Source organism: Pseudophryne corroboree, chromosome 8, assembly GCF_028390025.1.
Source record: "Pseudophryne corroboree isolate aPseCor3 chromosome 8, aPseCor3.hap2, whole genome shotgun sequence".
Classification (NCBI taxonomy): Eukaryota; Metazoa; Chordata; class Amphibia; order Anura; family Myobatrachidae; genus Pseudophryne; species Pseudophryne corroboree.
The window spans coordinates 379,032,944-379,060,176 of NC_086451.1; the positions used below are offsets into that span (position 1 = coordinate 379,032,944).

At 44.9% G+C, this 27,233-nt stretch overlaps 1 protein-coding gene across 4 annotated transcripts in view; it reads left to right on the forward strand.

The window, feature by feature from the left end:
* Window positions 1–17,948, forward strand: part of DMPK (DM1 protein kinase) — a 61,685-nt gene extending 43,737 nt beyond the window's left edge. For 2 of the 4 annotated variants that reach the window (XM_063937607.1, XM_063937610.1), the window contains 5 exons: window positions 2,570–2,694; window positions 5,761–5,864; window positions 6,348–6,418; window positions 6,801–6,875; window positions 16,702–17,948. In XM_063937607.1, the coding sequence (XP_063793677.1) occupies window positions 2,570–2,694; window positions 5,761–5,864; window positions 6,348–6,418; window positions 6,801–6,875; window positions 16,702–16,767 (441 nt within the window). In that variant the 3' untranslated portion in view covers window positions 16,768–17,948. The remainder of the gene's footprint in view (window positions 1–2,569; window positions 2,695–5,760; window positions 5,865–6,347; window positions 6,419–6,800; window positions 6,876–16,701) is intronic. The other 2 variants (XM_063937608.1, XM_063937609.1) reach the window with 2 other exon arrangements.
* Window positions 17,949–27,233: the final 9,285 nt, after the last annotated feature.

Below are 27,233 nucleotides of genomic sequence, written 5' to 3' on the forward strand. Positions count from 1 at the left end.
TGTCGGTGTGGTTTCAGAGAAAGATTGCGACCTTACCTGATGTGCATACCTTTACTCAGGGTGTGTTGCGTATCCAGACTCCCTATGTCCCGCCTGTGGCTCCTTGGGACTTGTTGGTGGTTTTGGAGGCGTTACAAGAGTCTCCGTTTGAACCTCTTGGTTCAGCTGATCTTAAGTGGCTTTCGCTTAAGGTGGTGTTTCTGCTGGCTATTGCTTCAGCTAGAAGAGTGTCGGATTTGGGTGCCTTGTCCTGTAGTTCCCCATATCTGATATTTCACCGTGACCGGGCGGTTCTGAGGACTCGTCCTGGATATTTACCTAAGGAGGTTTCTTCGTTCCACCTTAACCAGGAGATTGTGGTTCCGGCACTTGTTTCTCCTGATCTGTCTCCCAAAGAGCGGTCTTTGGATGTGATACGGGCTCTCCGTATCTATGTGAAGAGAACTGCTTCTATTAGAAAATCTGATTCTCTCTTTGTGCTGTTTGGATTTCACAAACGGGGCTGGCCTGCTCACAAGCAAACTTTGGCCAGATGGATTAGAATGGTGATTTGCACATGCTTATGTGAGGGCTGGTCTCTCGGCTCCTGCTCACAATACGGCCCATTCTACTCGGTCTGTTGGACCTTCTTGGGCGGCCCGCCGTGGTGCGACCCTTGAACAACTGTGCAAGGCGGCTACGTGGTCCTCTGTGAACTCGTTCATAAGGTTCTATGCCTTCGATACTGCCGCTTCCTAGGATGCTTCCTTTGGACGCAGGGTTCTTGTGCCCGCTACAGTGCGTCCCCTCCCATAAGGAACTGCTTTAGGACATCCCCTATGTCTATCCTTGTGGAGCCCAGTGTACCCCGCAGCAGAAAACGAGTTTTATGGTAAGACTTACCTTTGTTAAAACTCTTTCTGCGAGGTACACTGGGCTCCACAAGTCGCCCACCCTGACGCACTTAGCTTCTTTGGGTTGATATGGCATTAGCCGCTGACACTTCTCCTGTCGTGAGAGTGTGGTGTATGTGGCTACAAACCGTTGTCATCTCTTTTCCTGCTACTGCATTGGGCTGGTTAACTAAAAACTGAGCTCCTGTGCAGGGAGGCGGGGTTATAGAGGAGGCGGCGCTATGCATTCTGGGAACAGTCAAAGCTTTTCAGCCTGTTGGTGCCTCGGATCAAGATCCTACTCTACACCCCTATGTCTATCCTTGTGGAGCCCAGTGTACCTCGCAGAAAGAGTTTTAACAAAGGTACGTTCTTACCATAAAACTCGTTTTATGTTTTCACTAATATTAACAACATTGGTAAATCTTTTTTTATGTATATGCATATATACTGTATATACACATACATATGTCACGTAATTGAAGTTGAATGTGGGCCACCAACTTTTTGGGGGGAGTTGGGGGCTTTTTATTACCTCCCATCAGCGCTACATTCATTAGGTTTACAGTTGAGGACATTAAATAAGGTTATTCGCCCTCCCATGGCTGGATATCCCTGTAGCTGTCTCTAAAGCGTACTTTTATTGTACAGATGTGTCCTCATACACTATTGCCGTAGTCATACCAAACGGTCCTTCTCAGTGTGCCAGATCCCTTGTGATTCTGCTTGCGCCAAGCATCTTTTTTGCATCATTTGCATCTTAGTCACATTGTGATGCTACAAAACCGCTTTGCGAGACTGCGCTGATTAATTTGATATGTGACACTTGGACACACTGTGTCTATGTGACACACTGTGTCTATGTGACACACTGTGTATGAATGAGCCTGAATCTGTGTAAGAAGTGCTACGATGCAGCAACCATGGCTGTTTTTCCGCTGTGCTTCATTTGCAACTTTATACATATTAAAAACTAGTTCCTGTGCATTTAATGTTACAGCCCAGTGTCTCTGGTACAGATTGAGTGGTGTTTCGCTGCATTTGCTGTGCAAAAAGGATGCAAATTTATAGCAAAGTTACTACGCTACACCACTCAGTGCAGCTTTCTCTCGTGCCAGACATTGCACACCACATGGTGTATTGAGGCTGTGTGTATGTATGTTTGTAAACCCGTAAGGATGTGTTAGTGTGAGTGTCATACTTACCTACATTTTAAGTTTCCTTTCAAGGAAATGCAGGTGGGCAGAAATGAGGGCGGGGCTGGGTGGGTAACACCATTACGCCCCACCCCTTCCCAGTAAAATGCGATTCATACATATTTGAATAGGGGGCAGGGCTAAAATAACACGATTCACATAGAATCACGTCACTAGACGCCAACCCCTCTCCTCGGACTGTATAACTATCTCCCCATTCTGCCCCACTTTTCAGAGGTGTCTCCCGCAGGTTCCTGAAGATTGGGGGGAGGGTGTTTGTGCGTGTGTGTGTCATTGGCACAGGCTACTATGACATCATTTCTGTGCTTTGTTCTTTTTATTTGTTGGTGTTTTTATTTTGATTTAATTAATGTCACTAATTTCTTTAAGACAATTCGCTTCTTAGGTCACATGATCTCTTCAAGTGAAACATTGTTATTTTAGGTGTGGGTAATGATTTATGTTTAGGCTGCAGTAAAAAAATATACCTCCTACTATCAGGAATCACATCTGGACGCCTCGCTGCTGTCCGACCTGCGCAATGCTCTGCAGAGTGAAATAGAGGCACGTGAGGCTCTAACTTCAGAGATCAATCTCCTGCAAACAGCTAATCAGAGCTTGGCTAGGTGAGATCCATCAATCTGTATTTGTACATGAAGCTGACCTGTCAGGGTGCATGAAGCTATTGCACGGACCTGTTCAATACAATGCATATTGATGTAATAGTGAATGTAATGAATGCTCTTTTTCTTAGATCGGTTATTGTTACAGACGTAGTTTCTTTGTTGTTTGTATGTCTTATTGTATTATGTTAATATTTATCTGCATTTTGGATCTATCAAATAATTTTAGTTTTCTAAATATGTGACATTGCCCCACCATTCCTGATGTGCTAAGTAGTTTATAGGTAAATGGAACAGATTAAAGGCAAATAGGTCATTTATGATTGTGCACTGTACAAAATGCTTTTTTTGTCCTGCATCATCCTGTTAGGGGACACTGGAAGCTCCGGGTATATGCAGCGCAGGCCGAAGATTGGACTCTTTAGGAAATCTTCTTCCTCTGTATCCTGTAGCTTGGGAATGTTAGTTTTTGCTAAGTGCCTACAGGTGCAGGTTGCTTTGGCACAGTGCTACCTATTGCAGCATAAGAATTTTATCTCAAAAGAACTCGTCATATAGACTGTTACAGTATATAGCCAGGAGAAGACCTGACACTGATGCCCTCGCTCTCTGAAAGGCTGCCTCCTAGGACACTGGTCCTTCTGACACAGATGTGCTACAGTTGGAGTCTGATGGCCAGTATTGGGCTCAGTACCGCCTACTGATAATTGTGCCCAGTGGAAAGCCCTTCTCACAGAGTCTGTGTCTTAGGGCCAGCTGCTATGCACATCTGTGGGTAACAATGCTGAGAACCAGCTTAAACTAAATAGCCCAGTTTATTGCAGAGCTTACTCATCTTGCAGCGTGTTTCAAGGGGGTGAGCAAATTATTGTTATTCCTTCTAACTTCACATAAGGAAACTATTCAGAGAATCGGAGTGGTTCCCTTTGGCCCTCAGGACCCCTTCCCACTCCTTAGAAACTAGGGTGTGAACGACGTGGGCAGTGAGGCAGGCCCTTTGCATCCTGGACAGTGAGGAGTCTGGTACTCAAGACTTAGCTTTGTTCAACTGGAACAAGAAACCGTTTACTTTGTTTTGTGTATCTTAAGCAGAAGATTTCATTTGTAATGTTTGGGTTATATCTCACCAAAATGTTGAGGTTTCAGGTAGATTTCAGCCACTTCTCCCTAGTGACTATGCTGGAAAATGGGAGTCCCCTCCAAATGTAGATGTACCCATAATGTGTTTTTCAAAGACTGCAACTATTGCAATTCTCGGATAGAATATGCAGAGCCATCTAATGGTTTATATGTATTGCTGATGGGGCTTCTTTTAGGCCCATCTTCACCTTGGCCAGGGAATACGAGGCAGTGGAATGTGGTCTGAACAATTTTTGGTAGATCATAGATCAGTAAGCCAAGTCAATTTTTGTTTTCATTAGTTGTCAGGGAAGTCATCCATATATTGTGGTTTGCACATTTCTCGGGGTTAGCAGTGAACCTGCTGATCTCAATGAGGCCAGTAATGTCTCAACCTTAGGAAGATGCGATTCCTAGTCTTGTGAGTGTATAACCATGTCATCTAGATAGGTGGCTGCATAGGCAGTATGGGGTTACAGTACCTTGTTCACCACCCTTTGGAAAGTGGCCTTACTCCATGCAAACCAAAGGGTGGGACCTTGTACTGGAAATGGCATTCAGGGGTAGAAAAAGTGGTCTTTTCCTTGGCTGCGAGCATAAGAGGAATCTGCCAGTAGCCCTTTGTGAGTTTAGGGGTGGTTAAATATATATTCCGGCTGCCTATCCAGTGCCTCAGGTTGACAAACTGCATAGTTAGGGGCATCCCTGACTGGCAGGCAATTGCCCAGTAAAAGGACTTCATTTTTACATGTACAATTATGGAATGTCCTGTGCTATACCTACCAGCATTTATGGTATATAAATAAATGGGATCCTCTGTAGATTGATTATATGGATAATTCCTTGTGATGTCGATCTCTTTCTGTGACTTATTTAAAACCTAAATAAGGCACCAACAATCAGTATATTGCTATAATAAAAGTAAAAGATTAAATAGATTGAATAGTCCAATAAAATTAACAGGCAAAACTTTTAAGTGATGTTTTTAGTCTTGTCAGCTTGCACACCCCTATCACAGGCCAAAGTCTCACACAGTGGGGGTAATTCAGACTTGATCGCAGCAGCAAATTTGTTAGCAGTTGGGCAAAACCATGTGCACTGCAGGTGGGGCAGATATAACATGTGCAGAGAGAGTTAGATTTGGGTGGGTTATTTTGTTTCTGTGCAGGGTCAATACTGGCTGCTTTATTTTTACACTGCAAATTAGATTGCAGATTGAACACACTCCACCCAAATCTAACTCTCTCTGCACATGTTATATCTGCCCCCCCCCCCCCCTGCAGTGCACATGGGGGGTAATTCCAAGTTGATCGCAGCAAGATTTTTGATAGCAATTGGGCAAAACCATGTGCACTGCAGGGGAGGCAGATATAACATGTGCAGAGAGAGTTAGATTTGGGTGGAGTGTGTTCAATCTGCAATCTAATTTGCAGTGTAAAAATAAAGCAGCCAGTATTGACCCTGCACAGAAACAATATAACCCACCCAAATCTAACGCTTTCTGCAAATGTTATATCTGCCTCCCCTGCAGTGCACATGGTTTTGCCCAATTGCTATCAAAAATCCTGCTGCGATCAACTTGGAATTACCCCCATGGTTTTGCCCAACTGCTAACAAATTTGCTGTTGCGATCAACTCTGAATTAGGCCCAGTGTCAGCAGGGCAGAACTTTCAGGAAGCCGAATGGAGGCATAGGGTTGTGCAAATGTATGGTAGCCTGCGGGGGACATTTGCCCTTAAATTATGCATTGCCTTTCTGCATTTTTTGCTGTGAACTAGCCAATAAATAGTTATACAATACGTGAATGGTGTATGTTGTGTTATACAATATATGTGTGTATAGTGAGTGGACCATTACCTTTCCTACAATCATTTTTGTTGTAGCATCTCGCTTCCTCCTTTTAGTGAATATTGGTTATTATGTCATTGTTATCGTATCATTCTCCACAGTCGCCTGTATGATGCCGACCAGATGAACTGTGAACTTCAAAAGAAGATCCATTTATTGGAGCAGCAACTAAGAGACCGAGAGGGAGGGGAGGAAGAGGAGAGAGGTGAGTGAGACGTCCCGTTTAGTATAGAGTCCTTCTCACTATGGGTTTGTACACACTAGGTAATAATCAAGTTTCTTACGTGTGCGCCTTTACCTGCGTTTGTTGCATGGTGATGTGCTCGGGCACCTTTTATAAATATCTGTGGTCAACACACTGTAGTGTTAGACGCAACAATATGTACACATGCAGTGTTCCAGGTCTAGCGCATGTGTGTTCTATGAATGCATTTACCTTAACGTACAGGGAATACGCTGCTAAGTGCTTGATGTTTTACCTCCTGTGTACAAGATCTAACACTGCAACACCGCTGTACCTTCTGTTTATGGTTTTTCACCTTCTACGTATCTCTGCTATGTTCCCCATATTAGTCATTTCTGCTTCCTCTGTATATATCTATCCCTTCTTCTCCACCTTTCTCACTAACACTCGCTTCCTTCCACTAGCACCAAGTGTCTATGATGTGTCTCCTCCAACCTCTTACAGACAAACTTTTTCCCCATCGGAGATGTGAAATCTTCAACCAGAAATCTGAACCTGCCTCTAGGATTAGACAAGTGAGATACCTGCTGGGATGGCAATGGGAGTCTGAGCGCTGGGAAACTAGTGGGGGGCAACAATTTATGTAGGTCTTGATATTGATATTGGGTAGGGGGTGAAAGGCAAGCTTGGTCATTAGAGGAGAGGGAGACATTAGCAGGATATGGGAATTATAGAGGCCATACTGGGATTGAAATGACTCAGAATGCCTATGCCACCTATACAGCACCAGCTTAGAGGTAGAGCATGGCTGTGGTTTGGTGGATGGGAAATATAGGCAGTATGGTGGATAGACGACCTACTCTAGGACTGTGGTGATTGTAGTAGGAAGGATTATGCTAGATGGGTCCTTGGAACCCACAAGACTGACCCCATACCTGTGTCTATCTTCTCTCTCAGCTAGATAGCTGTATACCTTCCTATTGCCACCCCTTAGTGACACCAGTTCACCGTCATATGCTGCTGTTCTCACGGGTATGTCACGTGCATGTCACTTGTTGTGTTGTGTTGTATAAACCCGCCACCCATCCCTTGTCTGTCCTTGTAGCCATCTCTGTCTGTGCCACCCAGTGAGCTGGGAAGATTAGACATACTTCCTGACCTCTTATCTGTGATGTATCTGTCTGTCCTGTCTGTCTGTATTGTCCAACAGAATGTGTTACTCAACCTAATATGCAAAGAACGTAAAGGGTCATCATTAAATATTCCCTAAATCACATACAGAAGTTCTTGAGAACTTTGAAATTGTACTTTTAAAAATATACACACGTTAGGGTCACTGAGATCTGCCACAATACAGGAAGCTTATAAGAACTAAAAATGTTTGGCTTGTAATGACAATTTATATAGTAAATTATTTTATTCATAATTGAAAGCAGGATAATAAGAAATATTCATGCTGTAGAAAAAAATAAATGAAGAATAAGGAAGAAGCAGGTGGATGCGACCAGGGTGACATTACCTAAGGAGAGAGGTTCCCAGGCTAGGTGGTGCCAGTGAGTTGGGATCCAATAGACATAATGCCAAAGGAGAGCAAAAAGAATCCCATGGGAACCGGAATTGGGGTAATGGGACAGAGTGGCTGTTAGAGAGGCCAGGGTACTAGAGGATGGGATACAATGTAATAGTAACATACTGTATAATGTACTTTTGTTATTCTTCTTCCATTTCTCTCTCCTCTCTCTCTCCTTCTTTCTCTTTTTCTCTTCCACCCTCTTACTCTTTGCTTTTTCTTCTCCTCCCTCTCCCAAGATCATATTATGCAACATTCTAGTTCCCTATGTTCACATAATGCACATTGTAATGCCCAATTTCACATTATGCACATTGTAGTGTCCCCCCCAGGTCATATTATTCCACATTCTAGTGCCCCTAGTTCACATTGTAATGCCCTTCAGTTCACATTATGGACATTGTAGTGCACCCCAGATCATATTATACCACATTCTAGTGCCCCTAGATCCCATTAGTATGCCCTTCAGTTCACATTATGCACATTATAGTCCTCCCAAGATCATATTATACCACATTCTAGTGCCCGTAGTTCACATTATGCACATTATAGTGCTCCCCAGATCATATCATACCACATTCTAGTGCCCGTAGTTCACATTATGCACATTATAGTTCTCCCCAGATCATATCATACCACATTCTAGTGCTCGTAGTTCACATTATGCACATTATAGTCCTCCCAAGATCATATTATACCACATTCTAGTGCCCGTAGTTCACATTATAGTGCTCCCCAGATCATATCATACCACATTCTAGTGCCCTTAGTTCACATTATGCACATTATAGTGCTCCCCAGATCATATCATACCACATTCTAGTGCCCGTAGTTCACATTATGCACATTATAGTGCTCCCCAGATCATATCATACCACATTCTAGTGCCCTTAGTTCACATTATGCACATTATAGTGCCCCCCAGATCATATCATACCACATTCTAGTGCCCTTAGTTCACATTATGCACATTATAGTGCCCCCCAGATCATATCATACCACATTCTAGTGCCCGTAGTTCACATTATGCACATTATAGTGCCCAAAAAGAAAATAAAAGGCTGCGCTAGTTTGATAGACTGACAATGTAAATATCTGTATATAATTAGTACAATTTATTATGAAAAAGTAATAATAATATCACCGTACTTTTGTGATAGTTATATCATAAAATGCATGCAACATATAAAAAAAATTGAATAAAACCATGGAATGTGGATATAATAAAAATAAGGAAAAGGGTTACCCAATAGTCAGAGTAGAAAAAATTGTTTAGTGGAAGAGTCCGTTCCAAGTTATTCCCCCAGATAGTTCTGTATCCGGTGCATATATTCAATAGGAGATAAGCAGTGTCCCGTGAGATGACAATGTCCGCTAGAGGAATTGGTGCTCCTGGATTTCAAATGTCGAGCTCCTCATGCAATGCGGATTGTAGGAATGATCGGTCCAATCTGCTATTTGAGTCCTCCAACTTTATGTTGCAATCCGGAATTTGTGTGGGGGATGGTTCGGTCTTCCAGTTAATAATCTCCTGTTCTGGGTCCCTTATAAAACTGACGCGTTTCGCTGCGTTCAGCTAGCAGCTTTTTCAAAGGTGTCAGTTGTTTGGGTATGGGGGGTTTATATACCCCTTCCAATATGGTGGCTGATTAACACCTGGTCACAATGTTGCATAGTAATCAAAGGAATAATCAAGCAAAATATCTTAATAATAGGAAGAAGACAAACCTACTTCTTATAGAATGGTGGTCTAAATGAAGCCATAGAACTTAACACCATAATCTAATGTAACATGTACATACACTGCCTTCACTATATTATGGATTAAATTTGCAGACACGACAACTCAATCTAATCTACATATAATATATAGTAGAAAACAATAATAATAATAAAAATAAATTATACTTGTCTAAAAATAAGTAGATCATATATTCAAAATGTAATGTCTCTCCCTTTAGATCATACATTGACAGTCAATTAACAGTGAGTCAAACAATCAAAACAATTGGGATTTCCCTAACCTTTATAGATATGCTATGACTGGATATAAAGTGCTATATTACACTGTTATCAAAGAATCCTGGCTATATTGATACAAAACTATATGATTCCATTTCATGGAATGTACTTTTTATTCATATATATAATTCTCTTTCTATACCTATTGATTGTATACACTCTTCAATTCAGTATTAATTTTTCGGTATCTCTCTTCTTAGAGTCTAGGCTATAACCTATATTTATTACTACTATTGATGCTATCTCACATCAATTCTCATTCTTTATATACATTTCTCTATCGTCCTAAGTGGATGCTGGGGTTCCTGAAAGGACCATGGGGAATAGCGGCTCCGCAGGAGACAGGGCACAAAAAAGTAAAGCTTTTACCAGATCAGGTGGTGTGCACTGGCTCCTCCCCCTATGACCCTCCTCCAGACTCCAGTTAGATTTTGTGCCCGAACGAGAAGGGTGCAATCTAGGTGGCTCTCCTAAAGAGCTGCTTAGAGAAAGTTTAGCTTAGGTTTTTTACTTTACAGTGAGTCCTGCTGGCAACAGGATCACTGCAACGAGGGACTTAGGGGAGAAGTAGTGAACTCACCTGCGTGCAGAGTGGATTTGCTGCTTGGCTACTGGACACTAGCTCCAGAGGGACGATCACAGGTACAGCCTGGATGGTCACCGGAGCCGCGCCGCCGGCCCCCTTGCAGACGCTGAAGAGAGAAGAGGTCCAAAATCGGCGGCTGAAGACTCCTGAGTCTTCATAAAGGTAGCGCACAGCACTGCAGCTGTGCGCCATTTTCCTCTCAGCACACTTCACACAACAGTCACTGAGGGTGCAGAGCGCTGGGGGGGGCGCTCTGAGAGGCAAATAAAAACCTTATTAGAGGCAAAAAATACCTCACATATAGCCCACAGAGGCTATATGGAGATATTTAACCCCTGCCTAACTTCAAAAATAGCGGGAGACGAGGCCGCCGAAAAAGGGGCGGGGCCTATCTCCTCAGCACACAGCGCCATTTTCTCTCACAGAAAAGCTGGAGAGAAGGCTCCCAGGCTCTCCCCTGCACTGCACTACAGAAACAGGGTTAAAACAGAGAGGGGGGGCACTGATTTTGGCGATATTGTATATATATAAAAGATGCTATAAGGGAGAAACACTTATATAAGGTTGTCCCTATATAATTATAGCGTTTTTGGTGTGTGCTGGCAGACTCTCCCTCTGTCTCCCCAAAGGGCTAGTGGGTCCTGTCCTCTGTCAGAGCATTCCCGGTGTGTGTGCTGTGTGTCGGTACGTGTGTGTCGACATGTATGAGGACGATGTTGGTGAGGAGGCGGAGAAATTGCCTGTAATGGTGATGTCACTCTCTAGGGAGTCGACACCGGAATGGATGGCTTATTTAGAGAATTACGTGAGAATGTCAACACGCTGCAAGGTCGGTTGACGACATGAGACGGCCGACAATCTATTAGGACCGGTCCAGGCGTCTCAGAAACACCGTCAGGGGTTTTAAAAACGCCCATTTACCTCAGTCGGTCGACACAGACACAGACACGGACACTGAATACAGTGTCGACGGTGAATAAACAAACGTATTTCTCATTAGGGCCACACGTTAAGGGCAATGAAGGAGGTGTTACGTGTTTCTGATACTACAAGTACCACAAGAAAGGGTATTATGTGGGAGTGAAAAAACTACCTGTAGTTTTTCCTGAATCAGATAAAATAAAATGAAGTGTGTGATGATGCGTAGGGTTACCCCGATAGCAAATATTGGCGTTATACCCTTTCCCGCCAGAAATTAGGGTACGTTGGGAAACACCCCTTAGGGTGATAAGGCGCTCACACGCTTATCAAGTGGCGTTACCGTCTCCAGATACGGCCGCCCTCAAGGAGCCAGCTGATAGGAAGCTGGAAAAATATCCTAAAAAGTATATACACACATACGGTGGTTATACTGCGACCAGCGATCGCCATCAGCCTGGAGATGCAGTGCTGGGTTGGCTTGGTCGGATTCCCTGACTGAAAATATTTTATTCATGTAGAGCATTTAATAGGATGCATTCTATATATATGTATGTGAGATGCACAGAGGGATATTTGCTCTCTGGCATCAAGATAAGTGCGTTGTCCATATCTCCCAGAAGATGTCAGGGACACGACAGTGGTCAGGTGATACAGATCCCATACGGCAGATGGAAGTATTGCTGTATAAAGGGAAGGAGTTATTTGGGGGTCGGTCCATCGGACCTGGGGACCACAGCAACAGCTGGGAAATCCAACCTTTTTTACCCCAAGTTACATCTCAGCTAAAAAAGACACCGTCTTTTCAGCCTCAATCTTTCCTTTCCCATGAGGGCATGCAGGCAAAAGGCCAGTCATATCTGCCCAGACATAGAGGTAAGGGAAGTAGACTGCAGCAGGCAGCCCTTTCCCAGGAAAAGAAGCCCTCCACCGCGTCTGCCAAGTCCTCAGCATGACGCTGGGGCCGTGCAAGCGGACTCAAGGTGGGGGGGTAGTCTCAAGAGTCTCAGGGCGCAGTGGGATCACTCGCAAGTTGACCCCTAGATCGTACGAGTATTATCCCAGGGGTAAAGATTGGAGAGTCGAGACATCTTCTCCTCGCAGCTTCCTGAAGTCTGCTTTACCAACGGCTCCCTCCGACAGGGAGGCAGCATTGGAAACAATTCACAAGCTGTATATCCAGCAGGTGATAATCAAAGTACCCCTCCTACGACAAGGAAAAGGGTATTATTTTTTCCACACTATATTGTGGTACTGAAGCCAGACGGCTTGGTGACACATAGTCTAAATCTAAAATGTTTTGAACACTTACATAAAAGGTTCAAATCGAGATAAAGTCACTCAGAGCAGTGATAGCGAACCGGAAAAAAGGGGACTATATGGTGTCCCTGGACATCAAGGATTACCTCCATGTCCAAAAATTTGTCCTTCTCATCAAGGGTACCTCTGGTTCGTGGTACAGAACTGTCAATATCAGTTTCAGACGATGCCGTTTGAATTATCCACGGCACCCCGGGCCTTTTTACCAAGGTAATGGCCGAAAAGATGTTTCTTCAAAGAAAAAAGGCATCTAAATTATCCCTTACTTGCACGACCTAAAAAGGGCAAGTTCCAGAGAACAGTTGGAGGTCGGAAGAGCACTATCTAAAGTAGTTCTTCGACGGCACGACTGGATTCTAAATATTCCAAGAATCGCAGCTGTTTTCCGACGATACGTCTGCTGTTCCTAGGGATGATTCTGGACACGGTTCAGAAAAAGGTTTTTCTTCCCGAGGAAAAAGCCAAGGAGTTATCCGACCTGTCAGGAACCTCCTAAAACCAGGAAAGGTGTCTGTACATCAATGCACAAGAGTCCTGGGAAAAATGGTGGCTTTTTACGAAGCAATTCCATTCGGCAGATTCCATGCAAGAATTTTCCAAAGGGATCTGTTGGACAAATGGTCAGGGTCGCATCCTCAGATGCACCTGCGAATAACCCTGTCGCCAAGGACAAGGGTATATCTTCTGTGGTGGTTGCAAAAGGCTCATCTATTGGAGGGCCGCAGATTCGGCATACAGGATTTGATCCTGGTGACCACGGACGCCAGCCTGAGAGGTTGGGGAGCAGTCACACAAGGAAGAAACTTCCAGGGGGTATGGACGAACCTGGAAAAGTCTATTCACATAAACATTCTGGTACTAAGAGCAATCTAAAATGCTCTAAGCCAGGCGGAACCACTCCTGCAAGGAAAACCGGTGTTGATTCAGTCGGACAACATCACGGCGGTCGCCCATGTAAACAGACAGGGCGGCACAAGAAGCAGGAGTGCAATGGCAGAAGCTGCCAAGATTCTTCGCTGGGCGGAGAATCACGTAATAGCACTGTCAGCAGTGTTCTTCCCGGGCGTGGACAACTGGGAAGCAGACTTCCTCAGCAGACACGATATACACCCGGGAGAGGGGGGTCTTCATCCAGAAGTCTTCCACATGCTAATAAACTGTTGGGAAAGACCAATGGTAGACATGATGGCGTCTCGCCTCAACAAGAAACTGGACAAGTATTGCGCCAGGTCAAGAGATCCACAGGCAATAGCTGTGGACGCACTGGTAACACCTTGGGTGTACAAATCAGTATATGTGTTTCCTCCTCTGCCTCTCATACCAAAGGTATTGAAGATTATACGGTGAGGAGGAGTAAGAAATACTAGTGGCTCCGGATTGGCCAAGAAGGACTTGGTACCCGGAACTTCAAGAGTTGGTCACGGACGACCCGTGCCCTCTACTTCTGAGAAGGGACCTGCTACAACAGGGTCCCTGTCTCTTTCAAGACTTACCGCGGCTGCGTTTGACGGCATGGCGTTTGAACGCCAGATCCTAAAAGGGAAAGGCATTCCAGAAGAAGTCATTCCTACCTTGATTAAGGCAAGGAAGGAAGTCACCGCGAAACATTATCACCGCATTTGGCGAAAATATGTCGCGTGGTGCGAGGATCGGAGTGTTCCGACGGAGGAATTTCAACTGGGTCGTTTCCTACATTTCCTACAATCAGGATTGTCTAGGGGTCTCAAATTGAGATCTATTAAGGTTCAAATTTCGGCCCTGTCAATATTCTTCCAAAAAGAATTGGCCTCAGTTCCTGAGGTACAGACTTTTGTTAAAGGAGTACTGCATATACAGCCTCCTGTGGTGCCTCCGGTGGCACCGTGGGATCTAAATGTAGTTTTAGATTTCCTCAAATCCCATTGGTTTGAACCATTGAAAAAGGTGGATTTTAAATATCTCACATGGAAAGTGACTATGTTACTGGCCCTGGCTTCCGCCAGGAGAGTATCTGAATTGGCGGCTTTATCTTATAAAAGCCCTTATCTAATCTTCCATTCGGATAGGGCAGAACTGAGGACTCGTCCGCATTTTCTCCCTAAGGTGGTATCAGCGTTTCACCTGAACCAACCTATTGTGGTGCCTGCGGCCACTGGCGACTTGGAGGACTCCAAGTTGTTGGACGTTGTCAGAGCCTTAAAAATATACATTTCAAGGACGGCTGAAGTCAGAAAATCTGACTCGCTGTTGATACTATATGCACCCAACAAGTTGGGTGCCCCTGCTTCTAAGCAGACGATTGCTCGTTGGATTTGTAACACAATTCAACTTGCTCATTCTGTGGCAGGCCTGCCACAGCCTAAATCTGTTAAGGCCCATTCCACAAGGAAGGTGGGCTCATCTTGGGCGGCTGCCCGAGGGGTCTCGGCATTACAATTCTGCCGAGCAGCTACGTGGTCGGGGGAAAACACGTTTGTAAAATTCTACAAATTTGATACCCTGGCAAAAGAGGACTTGGAATTCTCTCATTCGGTGCTGCAGAGTCATCCGCACTCTCCCGCCCGTTTGGGAGCTTTGGTATAATCCCCATGGTCCTTTCAGGAACCCCAGCATCCACTTAGGACGATAGAGAAAATAAGAATTTACTTACCGATAATTCTATTTCTCGGAGTCCGTAGTGGATGCTGGGCGCCCATCCCAAGTGCGGATTATCTGCAATACTGTACATAGTTATTGTTAACAAATTCGGGTTATATTGTTAAGGAGCCATCTTTAAGAGGCTCTTTCTGTTATCATACTGTTAACTGGGTTTAGATCACAAGTTGTACGGTGTGATTGGTGTGGCTGGTATGAGTCTTACCCGGGATTCAAATTGCCTCCCTTATTGTGTACGCTCGTCCGGGCACAGTACCTAACTGGAGTCTGGAGGAGGGTCATAGGGGGAGGAGCCAGTGCACACCACCTGATCTGGTAAAAGCTTTACTTTTTTGTGCCCTGTCTCCTGCGGAGCCGCTATTCCCCATGGTCCTTTCAGGAACCCCAGCATCCACTACGGACTCCGAGAAATAGAATTATCGGTAAGTAAATTCTTATTATTTATTTTTTGAACCATTTGTCCCTTATAATCCTAATTATTGATAACTCTCTCTGATCATCTATAACACATTATGCACATTATAGTGCCCCCCAGATCATATTATACCACATTCTAGTGCCCTTAGTTCACATTATGCACATTATAGTGCCCCCCAGATCATATTATACCACATTCTAGTGCCCTTAGTTCACATTATGCACATTATAGTGCCCCCCTGATCATATCATACCACATTCTAGTGCCCCCAGTTCACATCAGTTCACATTATGAACATTGTAATGCCCCCAGTTCACATCATGCCCCATTTCAGTGTCCGATTTACATAATTTAAAAAAATCAGAGCCCCTAGTTCATGATATGCCACATTGTAGTGCCGCCCGTCAATTTCATGCTACATAGTGCTACAGAGTTCATATTATGCACATTACCACTTTCACCTTGAACACCCACGATCTATGTTCAGACGACCCATGCAGAAATAGGGCATTAATGAAGGAGGAAACAATGTGTAGTTCCCAGTGACAGCCCTGACTCCCGCTGACTGCAGGTTCCCCTCTGAAATACATAGGACTGGGGCAAGTGCCAGATGGAGGCTAGGGATACTGCAGTGAGTGGAGAGCAGGCTAGGCCATCCCATCCCGGCACTGTGTGAAGTGGATGTGGCTAATCTTATTACCCCGCCATGAGAGTGGGGAGCCCATGCGTGCCTCCACCCCCCCCCCCCCCCCCCCCCACCCCTTAAGACAGCTCTGTGTCTTTGTGAGCAGGGAACAGGGAAAGTGCCAGCGGACTCTATAAGCCTGCAGGCCTCAAGGCAATGGCACATCCTGCACCCACTATAGTTATGCCCCCATCTGGTATGGCCACAATCAGACCATGTGTGGGTAATCTGCATTTTTGTGTTTGGAGATACAAATAATCAAAATTAATTCAAGATTGTAGAAACTGTAAAACAAACTTTAGTGAAATCCATACATTTTCTATAATTAGCCAAATCAAAATCAGAGAGAGTCATTGCAGAAAATGTAATATATTTTTTAAAGTGGCAATCATTTATAAGGCAAAACCAACCTGGTTGTATGCTGCTTTAAAAATACGGGCAATCTTGGCCGACATCCCGAATCTCTGCAAACTCAGACCCTATTACATTTCCCCCATTGTCTGTGTTCTTCATTAGACTGGAACACAGGAATTGTGCTATGCATAGGAAAAAATATCTCCCCTACAATCACTAAATTGTCTTTAATATGTTTCATTCTTTTAAGTGTCTGTAGGACCCACATATAAGTGAATTTGTGTTTTAGGCATGGTGGTCCTCCAGCAACTGGCATGTCTATGTGTCACTCTTTCAATGTGTTTCTTACAGGTACCTAAGCCCAACTCTTCCTGGGTTGGATACCTCCTGCACGTGAGCACTTGGACCTTGAAGTAGATGATGTCTGAGAGACTACTTTCAGAGAAGTACAAAGAAGAGTTTAGGAAAAACTAAGTTTATGTCTCTCAAGCCATCTGATAGCCCTAAATCGCAACAATCAGGTTTACATTATGTATCCTGCGTTACACTGATACGAAATGTATGACGTCTGTCACTCAGTATTTCAGCATAATTCGAGCGCCCAGCCGTTGAGCTCATTTGCGCTCGACAGCTGGGCGAGCGCAAATGAGCCCCTTGCGGGCTCGCTGCACTTGCCACGCTGCGGGCACAGTGGTGCGGTACGCGCACCACGCTATTTATTCTCCCTCCAGGGGGGCCGTGGACCCCCAAGAGGGAGAAAAGGGGTCGGTATGCCGGCTATCAGGATTCCGGCGCCGGTATACTGTGCGCCGGCAAACTGAAGACCACCCTTTACAGTGCACATGTCACAGATACACAATGATGGTCATTTTGCTGCCTTTTCATTATAACTGGTTCATCCCACAAAATGGCTGCCCTTTGTGTGTAGGCAAAACATGCACCTTAAAGGTATACGGACAAACTGTGGGAATTCATATCTGAGATGACCTAGAATCCTAATCTGCGTAGGAAGAACTGTTAAAAAAATTTTTTTTAACATAATTGTTATTTTTTTTACTTTAACAGGTCTACACAGTTGCAAATACACACTCTATATATCAATATCAACATCAAACACATAATTCAGCATTGTGATAACATATCTTAACTAACATCTAAATACAGACTGTACTTCTATCGTTTGTTCTTTACACTAATAAACTGTGAAAATACAATGCCTTTATAAAGATATGTTTACATATAAGGCAACAAACTCTGATTTACCCACCAGTTTATTATATCTGATGTTATGGATATGCATAATATTTTAGTCCATAACTGGAATCTGGCTTATTATAAATAATTTTATTATTTCTCTATATTTTTGGCCAAAATGATTTACACATACAGTATGTATAGATCTGTGCCCACAGATGCCATGTGAGGCATCACAGGTAATGGGCTGGGTCTTCCATGCATGGCGGGTGCATATTGGACTCAGGCACCAGTGTCCGCGTTGGGACAAACTGGTTACATTTTATGAATGTTTAGGACGTTTAGCACTATTCAATGGACATCTCAATTCGACTTTTAAAAAAGTCGAATTGAGATGCGGCAGGGGAGACGGGGGAGAGCCGCGGGCAGACGAGGGAGAGTAGTGCTACAGCAGCGGGTATATAGCCGCTGCTGTTTCGTTACTCTCCCCCGTCTGCCCGCGGCTTCCCCCCCCCCCCTTCCAGTCCCTCCTCTCTCACAGCCGCCGCTCCCCGCCCCCCCCCCCCCCCCGTCACAGCCGCCGCTCCCCGTATCCCCTCTCCCTGTCCATCTTCTCTTACAGCCGCCGCTCCCCGTCCCCCCTCTCACAGCCGCCACTCCCCATCTCCCCCTCTCTCACAGCCGCCGCTCACGGCAGCGACCACCCGGCTCCAGCAAGCGAGGTCTTGCTTGCTGGAGCCGGGTGGACGCTACTATGAGCAGCGGCTGTGACATCCTCCAGCGCTGCTCACCCCTTCCCCGCCTCTCCCCATCTCCGGCGCTGCTCTCCCCATCTCACTCGACTTTTTTTAAAGTCGAAGTGAGATGGTCGAAAAGGGGGTCAAAACGCCCCGTTTTCGACACAAGCACGTGGATTGGCAGCTATTCCGCCGATCCACGTGCTTTTCGACAAGTCGAATTCATCGACTTGTCGAAAAATTTGGGGTTATATTGAATAAGTTGAATCACGATTCGACCTTAAAAAGTCGAAAACTGCCGTCTTTTCAACAGATGGCAGCTTTCGACTTCAATTGAATATACCCCAAAGTCTTTCATGGATGCACTTATCAAGCATTCACCTTATTGGTCTCCCCTAACCAGACTTTCACCCAGTTGGTCCAATTTAAATGCAGCAGCTAGACTGATATCCTTCTTCAAATGTTCTTCACCAGCTGCTACATTCTGCCAGCACTTTGCACCTCTTATCCAAACTCATTACCTGCTCCCCTTCCCAGTTACTAGACATGTGTCTGATATTTTCTCCCTTTATAGAGGACATCTCCCTAGCCTCCAAACCTGGAAGTACTGGCTGAAAATTCACCGTTAGGCAAGTTTATCAAATTTCTAAGGGGTCTGGATCGTTGGGTCGCCAGTCATTAGGTCAACCACTATTGGTTGACAGTGACTAGGTCGACACAGTCATTAGGTCGACATGGAAAAAGGTCTACGTGAGGTTTTTTTTGGTGTTGTTTTCCTCATAAAGTGACCGGGAACCCCAATTAGTGCACCGTGTCCCCTCGCATGGCTCACTTCGCTCACAATGCTTTGGGCGAGGTTACTATTCCCAATCGCAGTCCACGTGGATCGTAAAGTATGAAAGAGTTCAAAAAATTAAAAGAAAATGTGAAAAACTAATGTCGACCTTTGTCATGTCAACCTAGTGACCATGTCAACCTAATGTATGTCGACTAATAGTTTTCATCCTAATGAGTGTCGACCTAAAGGCCAGATACCATTTCCAAGCTGTCTTCTTACCCTCCTTTGGCCATTCTACCATCACTCTGTGCAGTACTGTCTAAGCTTGTATTTATAGTCCTGTTACACTGACATACCCTGCTGACCCCCACACCAGTATGTTTTTATGAACACTGTTCCCATTGCAATCTGGCTGGACCAATATGCAATCTGTGGCACTTAGGCGCTAATTCAGACATGGTCACTGCTGTGCGTTTTCGCATAGCGGGCAATCAGGTCTGAACTGTGCATGCGCCGGCTCCGCAGTGGCCGCCGTTTTGGGGGTCTCGGTCTGGGCAACGCAGGCATTGCGACCCGGAGAGCGTCAAGTAGCTCTCTGCCAGCGTGCAGGAGCTGCGCAGGTAGGGAGCTTCTTGTCAAGTACAAAAGCATTGCCACTGTGCGCTGCTTTTGTACTTGGGGTGGGGGGGCCTGACATGCGGGGCTGACTAGCCCCGTGCTGGGCGTCCCCCCTTAATGTCAGAGTAAATGATCGTAGATGTGCTGAATTTAGCACATCTACGATAAACTCTGAATTAGCCTTTTAATCTGGAGTACCAAACTCCTATTTCCCTATAGACTGTAAGCTTGTGAGTTGGGTATTCTTACCGCTCTGTTTGTTAATACACAGACTTATTTTATTACTGTATTTGTTCCAAATCGTAATGCCCTGAAGAGTATGCTGATGCCCCTCAATAACCACCCATTTCATAAGAGAAAATGTTTCTGTGTTACAAGATGCAAGAAGACTGGTGCCTCCACATCAAAAGCTTTCACTAACAGTACCAAAAAAGAGAACTTCTGTTCTATCTTTCTGTTGGCATCTTAGACGTTGTTACACCATGTCCGCCATGCTGCAAGGAGAATTTAGTGTGCCAGGAGTTGGGTTCGTAATGAGGAAGCTGGGGCAGTGCAGGAGGTGCCCCGTCTGACATGATGCCCGGAGGCGACCAATCACCTCCATTATCTCCTGTAGTTCTGCCACTGACCAACTAACATCTAATGACAGTGACAGACTGATTTTGCACTTCACTTGTGTTCTTTGTATGTCTGTCTAAGTAATAGTACTTTAGGGGTGTGGATGCATGAGAATTTCAGCGATGTCTGAGCTACAACTCCAACGATGATGCTTTGTCATCCAGAAGTCAAGCATCTTGGTAGCTGCAGTTCATCAGTGGCGGACACTCCTAATCTTATGCACCCTGCAGATTGGGGAGCACATGCACGAATGAGCCTTACACACAGGTTATTGTACATTTTAGTTTATTTTCCTCTGTTAAGTGAAAAACACACACTTGAAAATAAATGTAGACTTTATTTGATCACTTCCGAGATCATTATAGACTCTTAGCATTGATGCTCAGGTGGCATTTTTAATGTTGGTTCCTATTGCACTGTTTTAGAGGATTTAAAGTGGAACCATACCTGATTTTCATGTTTTTTAGGGGGCACATTGCAATATTTTTCACCTTGAATGCCAAGACAGCCTCACTTACGCATAAATTCTTTTGAGGTTACTCACTGCATACTGCCATATTTCTTTGACAGTCTCCAACATTCCGAGTCACTGATTTGGAAGCATATCACTAAAATAACTCCCCCAGAATTTTGTTTTTATGACACAATTAAATCTCATTGCCATTTTCCATAATATATATGCACACAACATTCGAAGGGGTACCCAAAAGAAACAGGAATCGTGTTCTAGAGGGCGGGATGCATGTAGTTCGAATGTTTGTAGAACCCTTCTGAGCCAGTATCTCTGCTGATGTTGCTGGGGAAGGTAGCGTTTGACTGCATTCACTGCAGTCAAATACAACCATACCCTGCAACTTCAGCGGGGATACTGTCTCAGAAGGGTTCCACAAACATTCACCTAGCGGCGGAAGCCCGTACTACAAGCATCCCGCCCTCTAGAACACAATTTCTGTTTCTTTGGGGTACCCCCTCGTATAGGTTTTTAAAAATATCTATATAAATGGATGTATCTGTTTATATATAGATATATATAGATATATAAAACATAGATGTAATATATTTTATTTATGTTTTGTTATTTCTAAGGTTATGTATATATGCATATTGTATATATTAATGTACATATCTGGAAGGAAGTGAATATATATGTGTATAGCAATTAATGACATTTATGAGTTTTCTCTTAAGTGTGTGTATTTATATAAATTGTGTGAGTGATGAATAAAGATATAAACTATATTGTTTCAGTAATCGTTGCCTACTTTTTTTCCCATTGGTTTAACTTATAATTGAAATCGGTTTTACAATGAGGTTTAGAGAATGTATTCTGCCTGGAATATTGAGAATTGAACAAAAAATTTGCTGCAGGCAGTTCTGTGTTTGCTCAGAAGGTGGTGACTGTGAGTCATTCTTCAGGTTATGGCAGTGGTTCCCAAACTTTTTTGAATCACGGTGCCCTAGAGCATCAGAATTTTTTTCAAGACTCCCCTAGGCCAAAAGTTTCTTATTGAGAAATTTGGAAAGAAATAATAGGATTTTAATTACCTACCGGTAAATCCTTTTCTCATAGCCCGTAGAGGATGCTGGGGTCCATTTTAGTAACATGGGGTATAGACGGTTCCGCAAGAGCCTTCGGCACTTTAAGACTTTTCAACAGTGTGAACTGGATCCTCCCTCTATGCCCCTCCTCTAGACCTCAGTATAGGAACTGTACCCGAGGAGACGGACAACTTCGAGAGAAGAATTTACATTAAACTAGTGGCGAGATTCACACCAACTCACACCATACAAAACATGCCGCCTAACATGGCTTTCAACATAACCCAAGAATTTACATTAAACTAGTGGCGAGATTCACACCAACTCACACCATACAAAACATGCCGCCTAACATGGCTTTCAACATAACCCATGCTAACGTGCATGCATAATGCAACAGCAACAGCTGTGAACATCTTAACACATGAGAACCTGTGTAAAAAGATAAAAGGTAATTCTGCAGGAAAAATTAGCACTGGGCGGCGCCCAGCATCCTTTACGGACTACGAGAAAAGGATTTACCGGTAGGTAATTAAAATCCTATTTTCTCTTACGTCTTAGAGGATGCTGGGGTCCATTTTAGTACCATGGGGATGTTACAAAGCTCCCAGTACGGGGGGGCGGGAGTGCTAATGTTCCTGTAGAACTGACTGACCAAACTGAAGGTCGTCCGCAGCCAAGGTGTCAAACCTGTAAAACTTAGCAAATGTGTTTGCCCCTGACCAAGTGGCTGCTCGGCAAATTTGCAAGAGACACCCCGGGCAGCCGCCCAGGAAGAACCCACTTTCCTTGTAGAGTGGGCCTTTGCCGAACTCGGTAACGGCAATCCTGCCGTGGAATAAGCGTGCTGAATGGTACCTCCGATCCAGCGCGCAATAGTCTGCCTAGAAGCTAGGACCCCCAATCTTGTTGGGGTCATAGAGGACAAACAAAGATTCTGTTTTCCTTATCCGAGCCGTTCTTGCAACATAAGTCCTCAATGCTCTGACGACATCCAAGGACTTTTGAAACGGCTGAGGTGTCAGAAGCCACTGGCACCATCACAGGTTGGTTGATATGGAAATAAGACACAACCTTTGGAAGAAAATGCTGACGTGTCCGCAGTTCAGCTCTATCTTCATGAAAAATCAAATAAGGACTCTTGTGTGACAGAGCCCCTAATTCAGACACTCGTCTGCCTGAGACCAAGGCCAACAGCATGACCACTTTCCAAGTGAGAAACTTCAACTCTACCTCTTGTAGAGGCTCAAACCAGTCCGATTTAAGGAACTGCAACACCACATTAAGATCTCATGGCGCCGCAGGAGGCACAAAGGGAGGTTGGATGTGCAGAACCCCCTTCACGAACGTCTGGACCTCAGGAAGGTAAGCCAACTGCTTCTGAAAGAAAATGGACAAGGCCGAAATTTGGACCTTGATAGACCCTAATCTCAAGCCAGCATCCACTCCCGCCTGTAGAAATAGGAGAAGACGTCCTAATTTAAACTCCACCACAGGAGACTTCTTGGATTCACACCAAGATACATATTTTCTCCAAATACGATGGTAATGTTTGGACGTTACCCCTTTCCTGGCCAGAATAAGTGTGGGAATGACTTCATTGGGAATACCCTTACAGGCTAGGATCTGGCGCTCAACAGCCATGCCGTCAAACGCAGCCGCGGTAAGTCTTGATAAACAAACGGCCCCTGCTGAAGCAGGTCCTCGCGAAGAGGAAGAGGCTGAGGATGTTCCAGTAATAACTCCTGAAGATCTGGATACCAAGCCCTCCTTGGCCAGTCTGGAGCAATGAGAATTGCTCGAACCCTTGTTCTTCTGATGATCTTGAGAACTTTTGGTATTAGTGGAAGTGGAGGGAACAGATACACCGACTGAAAACACCCACTGGGTCACCAGTGCATCCACTGCTATTGCTTGTGGGTCTCTTGACCCGGAACAATATTTTTGAAGCTTCTTGTTGAGATGTGATGCCATCATATCTACTTGAGGAACGCCCCAACGATCTGCTACCTCTGCAAAGACTTCTGGGTGGAGGCCCCATTCTCCTAGATGGAGATCGTGTCTGCTGAGGAAGTCTGCTTCCCAGTTGTCCACTCCCAGAATGAAAATTGCAGACAGAGTTTTTGCATGTTTTTCTGCCCAGAGGAGTATCTTTGTCACCTCTGCCATTGCCGCTCTGCATTTTGTTCCGCCCTGGCGGTTTATGTAAGCTACTGCCGTTACATTGTCTAACTGGATCTGTATGGAACGACCTTGAAGAAGGTGTGCCGCTTGATGAAGGCTGTTGTACACAGCTCTCAATTCCAGAATGTTTATGTGAAGGAGTACTTCTTGACTTGACCATCGTCCTTGGAAGCTTTCCCCTTGCGTGACTGCTCCCCAACCTCGGAGGCTTGCATCTGTGGTCACCAGGATCCATGTCTGAATCCCGAACCTGCGTCCCTCCAGGAGGTGAGAACTTTGAAGCCACCACAAGAGTGAAATACTGGCTTTTATTGACATGATTATCCTCCGGTGCATGTGTAGGTGCAATCCGGACCACTTGTCCAGTAGGTCCCATTGGAACACCCGGGCGTGGAATCTGCCAAATTGTAGAGCCTCGTAGGCCACTACCATCTTCCCCAGCAGGCGGATGCACTGATGAATCGATACGCGTGCTGGTTTTAAAACTTGTTTGACCATCCTCTGGATTTCCAGAGCCTTTTCCACTGGTAGGAATACTTTCTGTGCTTCCGTGTCCAATATCATTCCCAGAAATGATAACCTCCTTGTGGGTTCCAATTGTGATTTTGGAAGGTTTATGATCCAACCGTGCTGTTGAAGCACCGTCAGGGAAAGTGCAAGGTTCTGCACTAGTTTCTCCCTGGATCTCGCTTTTATGAGGAGATCGTCCAAGTATGGGATGACTTTGTCTCCTTTCTTGCGAAGAAGAACCATCATCTCCGCCATCACCTTGGTGAATATTCTCGGAGCTATGGAGAGCCCGAAAGGCAATGTTTGGAACTGGTAGTGGCAGTCCTGCACCGCAAACCTCAGGTATGCCTGATGTGGCGGGTAGATGGGAACATGTAAATAAGCATCTTTGATGTCCATCGATACCAGAAATTCCTTTTCCTCCAAGCTGGAGATCACCGCTCTCAGGGATTCCATCTTGAATTTGAACCTTTTCAAATAAAGGTTCAGAGTCTTTAGGTTTAAAATCGGTCTGACCGAGCCATACGGTTTCGGTACTACAAACAGGCTTGAATAAAACCCTTTTTCCTGTTGTGACACAGGAACTAAGGAAATTACATTGTCTTGACATAATTTCTGTATTGCGTTCAGCACTTTTGCTGAACAGAAGCTGGTAAGGCTGATTTGAAAAATCGGCATGGGGAAGGTCCTGAAATTCCAATTTGTACCCTTGGGATACTATCTGCAATACCCAAGGATCCAGATCTGAGTGAACCCAGACCTGGCTGAAAGACAGTAGACGTGCCCCCACCCGATCGTACTCCCGCAGGGGAGCCCCAGCGTCATGCTGAGGTTTTAGCAGAAGTAGCTGTTGACTTCTGCTCCTGCGAGCCTGATGGTGTTGTAGATTTTTTACCTCTTCCTCGACCTCTTCCTGCGAAGAAGGGGGTACCCTTTGCCTTTTCGGACTTGTTGGGCCGAAAGGATTGCATCGTATGAGAATGAAATCTTTTCCTAGGTGGAGCAGCTGCGGAAGGCAGAAATGCTGACTTGCCTGATGTAGTTGTTGAAATCATGGCATCCAGCTGGTCTCCAAAGAGGGCTTCTCCATTGTAAGGAAGCGACTCAATATTCTTTTTTTATTCTGCATCAGCATTCCATTGGCGGATCCACAGCACCCTGCGGGCTGAAATCACCATAGCGGAGGATCTTGAACTCAGCAACCCAATATCCTTCATAGCTTCAACTAAGTAACCTGCAGCATCTTTGATATGGCAGAGAATTAGGACTATTTAATCCTTGTCAACTGTGTCTATGTTAACAAGCAAGTTGTCAGACCATTTTTCCACAGCGTTGCCTACCCACGCACAAGCAATGGTGGGCCTGAGCACCGTTCCGTTAGCCGTATATATGGATTTTAGGGTTGTTTCTAATTTACGGTCAGCTGGATCTTTTAAAGAGGCTGAACCAGGGGCAGGCAAAACTATTTTCTTAGCCGAGAAACTGAGGTGTCTATCATTGGGGGTGTCTCCCATTTGTGCCTGTCTTCCTCAGGGAAAGGATACGCTACACGTATCCTTCTGGGAAGGGTAAATTTCTTCTCTTGGTTAGCCCAGGATTCTTCAAAGAACGCATTCAAATCCTTTGAAGGAGGAAAAATCACAACCTGCTTTTTATTTAATTTAAAATAATCCTTATCCTCAGGGACCAGTGTTGTTTCAGGAAACTCCAACACTTCCTTTATAGCAACTATCATACACTGTATGCTTTTGGCTAATTTGGGGTCTACCCCTCTCAAATCCCCAGTGTCGACATCAGAGTCGGAATCTGTGTCTGTGTCCCCTTGCATTATCTGGGCCAGAGACCTATTCTGGGAACTGGATGGGACCCGAGTGGATGATATGGAGAGGTCAGTAAACAGTGCATCCTCCACAGACTGCCTCCAATATTTAGTCTGTTTTTCAGACTCAGAGAATTTCTTTGCAAGCATTGACATATTCTTTTGCAACATTCTCACCCACTCTTGCTCCTTCTGAGAGGGAAGGGCTACCACATTACCTTCTTGTATATCTAAAATAGGTTCTTCCTGGGAAGAACCCTCCCCAATGTCTGACATGTTACACACTTGTACACACACACACCCCTATCACACAGGGGAGCTATTGGGGACAGACTCACACTAAAGTCTATCAGAGAGACACAGAGGGATTTGCCAGTCCACACACTGCGCCTTATTGTGAATTGTGGAAATATTACCCACTTACAGCGCATATACCAATAATAGGCCCACAGACCTAATTATAATGAACACTCTCTGCCCCTTCTATAACACCCTGTACTTGTATCAGCGTTGTCATGAGGAGAAACGGCGTTCAGGAGCTTCACACTGGAGTTTCTGCAGGAGAAAATGGCACCCAGTGAGTGTTCTGGCAAGTCTGAGAAGAAGCCCCACCCTTCAGCCTCAGCAATGTAATATTTATACTGGCTGGGGATGGCACATCAGCGGCTGCACATGTATGTACCCTTTTTGCCAGTGAGAGTAAGGTTTTAAAACATGCCCTCAGTGCGCGCCCCCTCCCTGCGCTCTGCACCCTTGTGCTGAGAGACATGGCGCGTAGCGTCCTGCCACTGCGCGTGTACCTGTAAGCCGCCAACGATGACCAGAAGAATCCCCTCTCTGCAGGACTCCGGTAATATACTCACCAGCCTTCTGACTTCTGGCTCTG